Here is a 12,318-nt window from a genome sequence, read left to right on the forward strand (position 1 = left end):
TAGATAACATGTCATAACTGATAAAAGCATATAATCCTCGATAATAAGTAAACAAATCTCCATGCTATAGTATCATCATAACTCTCTCTCAAATATGACTCATGATGTATGCCAACCATGACCATGCTATGATATCAAATGCAACTATATATGATGTATATTGACCACAAGATAATCAGGTAATAAAATGAGAATAAAATCATATGTAGTTCTCAACATCTCAGTCATCAATATCATCTATATATGTTATCATCATACTAGACCATTGTGTATAGTCAACACCCCGTACCCGGTCTCAACATGATGCCCGAAGGCTCAGAGCATACTCTGTCATCCACAAGGAGTATCTCAAATATAATTATACCCTGCCATCCGCTAAGGGTATCAACATCCATCCAGATCGGGCACCTTTCTAGCTGATAGAAATCTCATGAGGATAACTCGCCACATATGCCCTAGCAAACGGCATGTGTCCGAATGTCTACTGCGCACACATACTAACGACCTCGGACGTAAGGCCAACAGGATTGCAACTATGTCGAGCGATCAATCATCCACCAAGAGCGTCCTAACCCTCGCGCTCACTCAGGTATCCTCACGCTTTCTATCAACTATCCTATTAATTGCATTTTATGCTTTCCTTCTAAATAAGATATCATATGTATATATTGAGTACAATAATAAGTCAATGTATAACAAGAATTTAGGTGGAATAGGAATCAAGAGAAAAATAATGCAATGTAGTCTCCGATCATATAGTCGACATATGCATACTCATGCTAATCTATCACAACATGCATACTCATACTACAAATCAACTAGACATAAAATTATAACAGTATAGTCATCTCCAATCATCTCTATATATCATTATCATACTCGTATCCAAGATTAATCTAGTTATATGCATGATAAAATATGCTCAACTGTAATCATCTCTAGATAAAGTCATATAAGCATACTAGAGGCCAAAACATGCATATACATAATATATAATATAACATAATTTAAGAAAGGCATCTAGGGGATAAGACTACTCACTACAACTGCAATTACCAAACAACCACTCGTTCACGCTGCTACGACAATGATCAAGCTTCAATAGCTAAGTCCACGGGGTCTTGAACAGTGGGGTCGAGGTCTGAAATTATTTATAACAAATAATGTCAGTCTTTCTATTAATTCAAAATTAACTCGGCTAAAAGATAATTTCTTGTTGCAATCATGTACTCTTCATTTCTATATTTGTTTTATTATTTATTAACCATAATTATATTATTTAATAGTGTATTTAAAACATAATTATTTGCCTATTATTCTCTTTGATAATTAAGAAAACATAGGAATTAAGTTATTATAAATAATTATGCAAGAATATACATACATAACCCTAATAATTACTATTACCTACCTAGGATTAAAATAGTAATTTATGTTGCAGGTATTTTGCTAAACATGATATAATTAGATTTATTTACTAACTATGATGTAATTAGATTTAATTCATATAAATTAAATACATTAGATTAACTAAACTAATTAAATAATTAATAACATAATCAAATATAATTGAATAGTATCAATAATATGCATATATATATAACTATAAATAGTGATAGGCTCAGCCTAGCACCTTAATCTAGCAGGTGCTGGGCCGAGCCCAGCACCATGCGCAGCAAGGGTGCTAGGCCAACCCCAGCACCTCGCTGCCATGCGGTTGAGAAGAAAAGAAGGGGAGGAGGAGGAGGAGGAGGAGGAGGAGAAGAAGAAGAAGAAAAAGGAAGGACAAAAGGGGAGAGGGTTGGGCCGCAAGGGAGGGGTACGGCCGCTGGTGGCCACTCAGCGGCCGACAGCTCAAACCTCTGGCGGTCTCGAGAGGAGAGAGAGAGAGAGAGAGACTCATCGGTGGATAGAAGGGCCGACGGTCGGTGACTGCTGGTGAGCTAGAGGGAGAGAGCTAGAGAGAGAGATCGAGAGAATGTGGGGAAGAGAGAGAGAGAAGGTCATGCGGCGGCAGCAGAGTGGCCGGTGGGCTGGGTCCCACCTCCACGCGTTGTCGCAACGTGTAGAAGCATGGCTCGGTGGAGGTGGGCTGGGTCCCACATCTTTTTTTTTTTTTTTTTTTTTTTTTTACCCTACTTGCGTTATTACACCAAAGGATAGCAAAACAGTACTCTATGTCGTTTTGGTTAGGGAGAGATGAACAAATGACTTATAACCATTTATCCAAAGTAGTGTCATCTTTTTCTATTCTGAGTCCAAGGCGGCTGCTGAACCAAACCGCCCTAGCACAGTGGTAGTGAAGTAGTACATGCTCCGTAGATTCTGTTACGTTACCACAGAGAGGGCAGGTTGGGTCCAGATCCTTTAGCCGCCGGTGAAGTGCAACTCTGATCGGGAGGGCTCCAACGATACCCTTCCAAATGAAAGTTTTAACATGTAGTTCCAGATGATCTTCCAAATTTTTCCGACGTCTTGGGAGGAAGTAGAGTTTAATCAGCTTCCTTTGGAAAGGGAACAAAAAGCAGATTTGGTAGAGAAAATGCCATTAGCCGATGGCTTCCAGATTATCGATCCTCCCTACATGAAGGACCCTGAGCAAGTACTATTCTTTGGATTTGAGCCACTTCTTCAGGGGCAAAGAGGCCATAGATCAGGTCCCTGTTCCAATGTTGATTAACCATAAGTTTGCTGACCGAAGCTGGGAGGAAGAGAAGAGTGTAGTTGACAATGAGATAGTGGGAGCCAGGGGTCCGATCGCGGGTGGATGTTTTCCCCACTACCCACCTCCCAGAGAATGTTTTTCCTTAGTCCTTCTCTTAGGCTCAGAATGGCCTTCCACGACCAAGAAGACCGGAGCAGTGATTTTGCTTCCCAGAAAGAACAGTTTGGAAAATATTTAGCTTTTAGAAGTTGCACCCACAGGCTCTATGGCTCAGATATCATTCCCAAAGTTCTTGAAGCCCAAATTCCCGAGGTTGAGCGGCCTGTAGAGAAGATCCCAGTGCCTGAGGTGAAAAGGCTTTGAACCCTGGCCATGGGACCACCAAAAATTCCTCATAACTGAGGTAATCTTTTTTAAGAGAACTTTAGGATAGTTAACAACAGACATGAAAAACACATGAATAGCACTTAGATATTTGGTAAAATATTTTTTAAGAGAACTTTCAGATATTTAGAGCTTTATATTAAACCGTCTTCTATTATATCTGAGTTTTTGACATACTTGACCATCATTAAAATGATATTGATTTCATTTTTTTTGTTTTTGAGAAATTTTCTTCTTCCATCGTTGCACTTTTTGTTTACTTTGTTTCTCTGGTCATTTTGTAACAAAACGGGGAGAATTGATTTGCAAGGAGAATTGATTCACATACATTTACTTGATGATTTATATGTTAGACATGTTTGTGCTTGGAGTTGCATACATATATGTTATGAGCACTTGAAACTTGAATTTCTGAAAATATGCTTGAAACTAATATTTCTAAAAATCTGAAATCTGAAAATTTTATAGTTCTGAAATTTCTGGAAAACTGAAACTGTTCAATTGCAGAAAATTGAAAACTGATATTGCTTCGCTAAAAATATATTGCTGAATTTGATTTGATTCTTCTATATCTGAAGTTGATGAAATTGCCAAAAATTTCTAAACATGAGTTTATTCCTACTCAAATTCATATGAACAAATTTAGTTTGAGAGTTAAATTATGAATCTTTTGCCAAATTGATTTGTTTCTTTTCACACTTGCATATATTTTTTTAATCATTCAAGAGCTTGAAAGGTAGATATATGTTAGACAAAGGGTCAACCTCCATAGATATAAAGGTATTTAGGTGCTACCAAATTTTAGCCAATATACGAAACTATTTAGTTTAGGCTTCACGATGTGTGGTTACTAAGTTATCGCTCCAAGCTGACTGCCACCGAGATATTGCTTTAAGCCGTTGTGTTGCCGAGTTGCTCCTTTAAGCCATTGCACCGCCTGAGCCATTAATGTACCGAGTTGAGACGTTGAGCTAAGGTACCAAATCACAAACCAATTTTCTCCATATTAATTATTTGAGGTTAGAGTTAGCATTGCGACCTCTTTAATCATAGAGAAAGTATTTACTAACTTTACAAAGAGTTAGTTGTACACACTTGCATTTCATGGATATATTCTGCTTTTGTTTTTTTGGTTTTTTTTGTTTTTGTTTCTGCAGAAACTTGTGTCTTGATCATAGTATGGGTGTATTCCACAGAGTTGTATTTAGGAAATATTTTTACCACAAATTTGTCAAATGAGAGATTGTTAATGCATTAGTGGCAATTCGTGGATACAAAATATTTATGTCATAGAATCTAGGATCAATGTATGATCAAGACATATGATTTGTGGAAAAGTGTGTGTGTAAAGAGAATCAGAAGATGAAGTAGAAATCAAGTGCAAACTAAGTAAGTCAGGTGCGGATTGAATGTGCAGAACTAAAAATGGAATGTTTAGAAAAAGTTTTGGACATGGACTTTCCTAATCTCAATCACCTAGTCTGAATTAGAGATGATCTCAATACCTATAAAAGATGAGCAGAGGTTAAGGGGCTTCAACTAAAATGAACTCAAGCTAAATCAAAGTAATATACTTAAGAGAGTTCTAAGTTCCCTCAAGTAGTATATTCTATACTTATTGTGAGAAAAGTTACCTCTTATATGCTCAAGTGCTTATTTTTAAAGAATAAAGAAATTTTTTTATTGTTGGTTCGAACGTAGGGAAGTCACATTCACACACTGCGTTCGAACACCTACATACATTCATAAATACATAAAACATATTTAGCACATTCCATGTCACGCTCAAACACCCACGTTTGAACGCCTGTATATGTTAGCAAATACAGAGAACATATTTAGCGCGTTCGTCTCCTATCCTTCCTCTACTTGGTACACCCTGTGCCCTCTATAATTCTTATTAACAGCCCTAGGGAAAGGCCATCTAGGTTCAAATTCTTTAATCTCCACCTATTGGTTATCTCCCTCAAGGTGATGCATCACCGACGCCCTAAATTAGGTGGGCATTAGTATCACACTAGTTCATTGTGGTGCTTGCATGAGCAATATGGGGTTCCTTGGGCGGTGCTCCAGGTACTCCTCTAGCTAGGTCTTTTTCGAGGTTGTGAGGTGGTGATGACAAAGAAATTGTTGCTAGACCCTAAGCAACTATGGCCAAGCCTTAGTGGTGGCCTGATCTGTCAATGGATCTAGGATCGACACCTCTAGTTAAATCTCCCCTCCTTGGTTCCTATTAGCCATAGCGAGGGATAGCCATGGGCTTTTACTATGGCTTTCTAGGCTCTAGATCTTCGTCGTAAGCTCATCAAGGCACGAGATCGTAGAAAACTTCTCATTCCTCAAAATCTTGAGGATCGAGAGGCTAGAGAGGGTTCCCGTGGAGGTGGGCTATGCCTCGGTAGTCCTCTCTCACGTGGTGGTGGTGGTGGAGGTGGAGGGGCTCTATCGCTACACTTATAAATGCTTGCATGAAGGCCTCCATAGACATTTATGTTTTTTTAGCAAATAAAAGGCTCTAAACATAAATAAGTGCAGTCTTTGTAATATAGCCAAAATATAAGGCGTTATTTATATAATATGTATTAGGATAGAGGCAGAAGGAAATTGTGCGACACGTGGCACCCAAGATAAAAGAAAGAAAAATATCCTTAGTGTTTGACCGAATCATTAGACGTCACGCACTAACACGTTGCCGGGAAGCGCTGGCCCTTCGACACATGCAAGCAATGAACAAGAGCTAAAAAAGGACAGCAACGCTACGACGAGGTCAAAACTCGGGACCAAGAACCACGACTTGGAATCCGTCAACTCGTCCGCCCGCGTTCCGGCCACTCGCGAGCTGACGATGTTATCTCGCCAATTAGTTTTTTTAGAGAAAACGGGAATAACGGCCGTCCCAATAGCTGGCAGCGTACGATTGGATTCTCTTCCTCTTTGTTCAGGATAACCATTTAACTACATATATTATATAAAATTATTAATTACACTCTATATTTTATTGATTTTGTGATTAGCATCTTTAGTTGAGCTAGTTGTAATCTGACACTTTCTTTTTTATATTAAATTATATCTCTAAACTGTGGCCTGATATCATTTACTCTAGCTCCAAAGAAATAATAATAATAATAATAATAATAATAATAATAATAATAATAATAATAATAATATAGAGAGAGTTATATTGTTAATGAAAAAGCTAATTTTATAAAATCATCTTCTGCTCGTACACACATTTGAGCTATTAGAGAAGGGGAGAGATTTTGATAGAGATTGTGAGGGGGAGAAAAAATTTGGAGATTGAAAGGCATACTAGAAGCTGGAAGTAATATCACCGCAGAATTTGAGATTGGGTGTGAGATTGAGAGAGAGGAATGTAAGGACGACAAGGAAGAGGGAAGTTGAGAGAGATTGAGGGTTTGAGAGAGAAAAGAGTAATAGTTACGGGAGAGGAGAATATTTGGAGAAGAGGAGAGTAACAAGATTAACAAGGATTGAAAAGGAGATGGTATAAATATCATAGTATAAGTTTGGAAAGAAACAAACGGAGTTTCTAAGCAGCCTGAGTTTTTCTAGCACCAACCCTAGCTCTCTGCTAGGGTTTGGTCGCTGCCTTCTCCCCCTCAAGAGAGGGGTTTTTCGATTGGCCGTCACTCCCCTCCTCTCCTCTAGCCGGGTGCTAGGGGAGGAGAGGGGCTTTTCTTTTTCTTCTCCTCATAGGGCTTTCCATTCTCTTCTCCCTTTCCTTGTTAGTCTTGAGGTTTGCCGGCCTTGTGCAGCCAAGTGCATGGGTATGGAGATGGGTCCTAGGCCAAGTCTTATCGCTGGTTTCTCCTTTAACTCTAGCCCTCCTTCGCCCCCGTCTTCGTTGGTACCTTCCTCCGCCTACTTCTCTGTCATATCCTACTCCATTAGATGCTTTCTCCTTTCTCTCAATGGCGCAACCTCCAACTCGACTACCCTCTTCGGTCATCATCTCTTGTAATAGCTAGGCCCATGTTCACTTATTCCAGCTCTGCTTCTTTCTACCTCGCTCTCTACCATCGCCTTTATCCCCCATGCCGTGGTGACAGTTGGCCTCTTCGATACATCAGAAATCCTGGTAAAACATCCTCTTCCGCCATCGCTACCCTCCTTACCCATCCACCTGCCTCTTGTCAGGTCCATAGGGTTGCGACTGCTACCGTGGCTATTGAAAGTCGGTTGGCCTTCTGCCCGGTAGTTGTCCACCTACTGCCATAGCTAGTTGTTGCGTAGATGTTGATTTGGGAATCTTAGTTTAATGCCCAAGCATGAATTGGTGGCTTGTTTGGCCGGTGTCGTCGAGTTGGTCGGTCTCTATGTGTGTTGGGTATTTTGGACCGAATGAGCCATAGGACCTCGACTCTGTGTTGAGAAGCACACTCAGTCAAAGTTTTTTGCAATTGTTCTTATTTGCAGAGCGGCATCTGATGGTCAAGAGGGAGGCTTGTTCTAGCTTCGATGCCCTATCCCCTCTGAAAGTTTTATTTATATGAGTTCTTGTATTGTTACAAGTTGATACTTTGATTTTTATGTTGGTTTGCCTGTCTTTCGGTTAAGAGCAAAGCTTATTTAAGGATTTTATCCTACTTCCCATTTACATTTGTGTATCAAGCTGTAACTGTTGTCTATGGACTTTCATAAAAAAAAAAGTTTAAAAAGAAAGTAGAGGACAATTTTAGCACAAGATGAGTGCACAAATTAGTAATTTCAAGCAGAAAAGCAAATGATAATAAGCTAATAAAAGGGTTATTTTAAAACATTTGAATAGCTCAAGAAATCTCATTATCACATCTTATTTTTCTGGAGGTATAAATGATATTATATCATAGTTTACCCTAATAATTGATTTCATTTCTAAGTAAAAATAACACGGTGTATTCGGCTAATTAACTAACTCAGCTGAAAACATTCAATTGCTGAGTGGTTTATAATTACTTTATCAATTTAGAAGTGATAATTATATAATGATTGGTATCATACATGTCTTATGATTTCAATTAAAGGAATATGCTTCTGGTCTCTAACGTCCATAATAAATATTTTCAATTATATCACTAGAATATTGTCTCATTTGTCAACGTTAAATTTAAACACAGTTTATTAAATGACCGTTGTGTGCCAAAACACTATTTTGCACGAAGGCCCCTCGTCTGTTTCAAATTTGTTATAGGTAAAATACTCGATGGCCATCTTTTGATTGTAACCCCTCCATTTTGTATTATTTTCAGTTCAAGCCCTACTCTTTTAGCGTATCCGACTCCGAGGAAAGAGCAAAAATAAAGGTGAAATCATAAATAAGAGAAAGGGACAGTAGCAGTTTCCTTTTAATATGTACGAAATCCAAACTCCGCAACTCCGAAACCGACTACAACCCGAAATCTATCGAAGTAACCGTTGATCCAATCGTCGCGGGCGTGTTCCGATGCCGTGGGTTTCCTCGATAACGATGTACTGCGACATTGGGGGCTTCAACAAAAACCCATCTCCCCTTGTAATTATCGGCACTGCCAGCCTATAAATTTCCCCATTTCCGCGTTGTTCTTCCCCATAAAATCCCAAATCCAAATTGGGTCTCTCTCTCTCTTATCTTTATCCCCTATCTTATTCCGATTCCTGTGCTGCTATTCTCCCTCTATTCCGTGTTTTATTCCAACCCTCGGCCTATTTTTATTCAGTATAAAAGCTGTCTATCTATTCTTAAGGGGAGTATATACTTTGGTTGCAAGGTGTTATCTTCCGGCTAAATAACAAGACAAAAGAGCTCTGAAGACGATAGGAGGAGAGACGAAGCACCCCACCCTTCCAAACGGCTATAATTAGACTCGTTGAGGAGAGAAATAGAGAGAGATAGAAAGAGAGAATAAGGAGGAGAGAGAGGATAGAAGACGGGGAACCGGAGATCACCGCGGGGCTATTGATTGGACGGCTGCGGTGATCTGATCTGGTGACCGGGAGGGGAATCTGGAGAGTTTTTTGGGGGAAAAGGAGGGATTTTGCATTGAATTATTTTTGGTTTTTCTTGTGCGAGAGGAGTGAAAAAGGTGTTTTTGAGAAGATTTGAACTTTTCGGTTCTTAGGTTCTTCGCCATGCCGGAGGCGGGGTATTATAATTCCAACAAGAAATCGGACGATATCTGCGAGGATGTCTGCGGCCAGGTAATTGATTTTTTCCGCCTGTTGACTGTTGTTCTTTCCCTGGTGCAGATCTATCTTTTCTTCGTTGGGGATTTTTTTGGGATTGAGGGCTAGAGCGGTTTGATTTTTGAATTATTTTTCGGTTATTTGTGTTGCGGTTTCATATTTTTCTTGCAGTTAACAACTAAAATGTTGGCTTTTGTTGCTGTTCATGACAATCTCTGAGGTATTTTGGGTCTGATTATATTTTTGTTTCTATTTTGGAAAGTTGTGATATGTTAATCGATATCATCAGAGACATTGTTTTTCTCAATTGGGTATTTTGTTTTTCTGGCATTTGGAACAGTGCTTTCTTTTCCATTCCTTTCCTGCTTGCTAGGCTCGAATTGATGTGTGATGTTGTTTGTTCTTTCTCTAATAATTTATATTCTTGTACCTATGCTGCTTTTCTTTACCTTCCTTTCTAAATTTGGAGCAGGCTTCAAGGGCAGGGCTGAAAAGGCTTTGGTGTATGCTTCGGGGCTTTGATATCAAGGCATTGCTACTTCTCTTCTTCGGCATACCAGCACTTATCTTCATGATATATTTCCATGGCCAGAAGATCACCTACTTCCTTAGGCCCATTTGGGAGTCTCCCCCTAAACCCTTCAAAGTCATCCCTCACTATTACCATGAGAATGTGTCAATGGAGAACCTTTGCAAGCTCCACGGATGGGGAATTCGGGAAACACCAAGGCGTGTCTTTGACGCTGTTTTGTTCAGCAATGAACTTGACATTCTTGCGATCCGGTGGAATGAGCTAAGTCCATATGTTTCAGAATATGTGCTCCTTGAGTCCAATTCTACATTCACTGCCCGGGAAAAGCCACTCTACTTTGCAGAGAATCGACACCTTTTCAAGTTTGCGGAGTCCAGGCTGACCTATGGAACCGTTGGAGGGAGGTTTGTTAAGGGGGAGAACCCTTTTGTCGAGGAGTCATTCCAAAGAGTGGCACTGGATCAGCTCATCAGGATTGCAGGCATCACTGATGATGACCTGTTGATCATGTCTGACGTTGATGAGATCCCAAGTGGCCATACCATCAACCTCTTAAGATGGTGTGATGACATTCCAGAGAAACTTCATCTCCAACTCCGGAATTATCTGTACTCATTTGAGTTCTACCTTGATGATAAGAGCTGGAGGGCCTCGGTTCACAGGTATCAAGCTGGGAAGACAAGATATGCTCATTTCCGCCAGAGCGACGACCTATTAGCTGATTCAGGATGGCACTGCAGCTTCTGCTTCCGCTACATCAAAGATTTTATCTTCAAAATGAAGGCCTACAGCCATGTGGATCGTGTGAGATTTGCTTATTATTTAAACTCACCAAGGATTCAGGATGTCATATGCCGAGGGGCAGATCTTTTTGATATGCTTCCTGAGGAGTACACTTTCCAAGAAATTATTGCCAAGATGGGACCAATTCCCAGCACATACTCTGCTGTCCATCTTCCTGGTTCTCTATTGGAGAATGTTGATCAATATAAGTATCTTCTTCCAGGAAACTGCAAAAGAGAAGAAAGTGGCTAATCTTTATGATTTATACCGCTTATTTTCTAGAAGTGCTACAAAGGTCTCAAAGAACTGATGGCTGCGGCCCTGTATCAGAAATGAGCTTCAAACTTACCGAATGATTATTTCTCTGGGAAGTGGATGAGCATGGTCAAGTTATAGAGCTTACAATATATCTCATGTTTAAGAGGCGACAATTTCCACATGCTTGTTTCGGGTCCATTTATTTGCCTAGGAGCTCAGCAGATTGTACCTACCATCAGCGATTGCTAATTATTCTTCTGTTATTGGTATGGCATATCTGATTCTGTTATACAAATGGAAAACCGCTGACATTCCAAACTTTTAAAGTTATGGGATTTGGTTTTTCCTACAACAAGAATTTTTCATGTATCGATGCCTCATCTGATTGTTTAAGCTCTCCTTTGGAGATATTTTAATTTTAATGATGGTGACATATTTTGAATTTAATTGCCATGCTATTATCTTTTTCAATACTGTAGTTATCGTGAATGTCCCAGTTAGCTGTCAAAATGAAAGGCATAAGGGATGCAATGGGTACTCGTCATTTATGAGGAAGCTTGTTATATAAAATTAGAGCTGATCGTCTGAAATGGTTTCTGCTCGACATTGGAAAGTTTTCCATCTTATTAAATAATGATGTATAACAATCTGTGACTTCAACACTTGGTGAGGATCAAAACACATGAACATACAGAAGAAAATCTCATTCATGTAGTTTCAACTTATAAAATTCTTTGCCTCTCTCTCTTTTAGCCGTAGGAAATGCTTCAATTCACTAACTATTTTTGGTATAATTTAGCATACATCAAAGGACTTTGTTGAAAAGTTCTGCTCATATTTGACTAATTTCAGCTACATATACAAGGACCTGCTTGAATTTTCTCTCTTGCTTCTATGAGATTGGAGAAGCTTCATGCCTATACTGTTATTATAAGATTATATAATTCTTTAGTAGAATGTTGGATGATGAAAGTCTTGGAGGTTGTAGATGATGAGCATTAACAATTTGTCTTGTGTCAGCATAGTTTTCAGTCAGTGTAGTATCCATCTAATAATTGTATCACTACAGAACATGTAAACTAAACCATATTATGTTGTTCCACCTCATTGTGCTGCACATGATGATTCCATTTGTTAATGTGCTGATGAATATTTGGCATATAGAAAAGAAAAGTTCTTAATCTTGTGGTTCTTTTGGAAGTCGTCAACTGCTAGTAAGAAAAAAACAATCAGATCTTTAGTAGGCAGAGTAATTATAAGTAGATTTGGTTGGCACAAGTCTTTGATTCTTTGCATATCATCTATTATGTTTTTTTTACCAGTTATGCTGATTCTTTGTGTATCTTACTAGCAATTATAACTTAAATTTGGGGAAAGTAACATTGGATTTGTCTTCTTTCTGTTGGTTGTTCAGGTAGAGATTGAAATTTCAACTTTGGCTTGAATTTCTGCAAGACTAGCAGTTGCTTGATATTCTTCACTTGATGATAAGTTTGTTCTACTTAGGTATATGACACAGGTGACTTTGAATAGC

At 39.0% G+C, this 12,318-nt stretch overlaps 1 protein-coding gene across 1 annotated transcript; it reads left to right on the forward strand.

Moving 5' to 3' along the window:
- Positions 1-8,570: 8,570 nt before the first annotated feature.
- LOC140795126 (uncharacterized) lies at positions 8,571-11,231 on the forward strand. Its single transcript, XM_073147527.1, has 2 exons — positions 8,571-9,226; positions 9,684-11,231. The coding sequence occupies exons 1-2, from the start codon at positions 9,158-9,160 to the stop codon at positions 10,776-10,778; spliced, it is 1,164 nt and encodes a 387-aa protein (XP_073003628.1). The 5' UTR covers positions 8,571-9,157; the 3' UTR covers positions 10,779-11,231.
- Positions 11,232-12,318: the final 1,087 nt, after the last annotated feature.

Source organism: Typha latifolia, chromosome 9 (genome assembly GCF_019914945.1).
Source record: "Typha latifolia isolate L0001 chromosome 9, TyphaL0001v2, whole genome shotgun sequence".
NCBI lineage: Eukaryota > Viridiplantae > Streptophyta > Magnoliopsida > Poales > Typhaceae > Typha > Typha latifolia.

Bases quoted from the DNA above. Each gene is read 5' to 3' on its own strand.
- LOC140795126 (XM_073147527.1), top strand. From the start codon at position 9,158: ATGCCGGAGGCGGGGTATTATAATTCCAACAAGAAATCGGACGATATC. The intron at 9,227-9,683 runs GTAATTGATTTT...AATTTGGAGCAG, and splicing joins GCGAGGATGTCTGCGGCCAG to GCTTCAAGGGCAGGGCTGAA.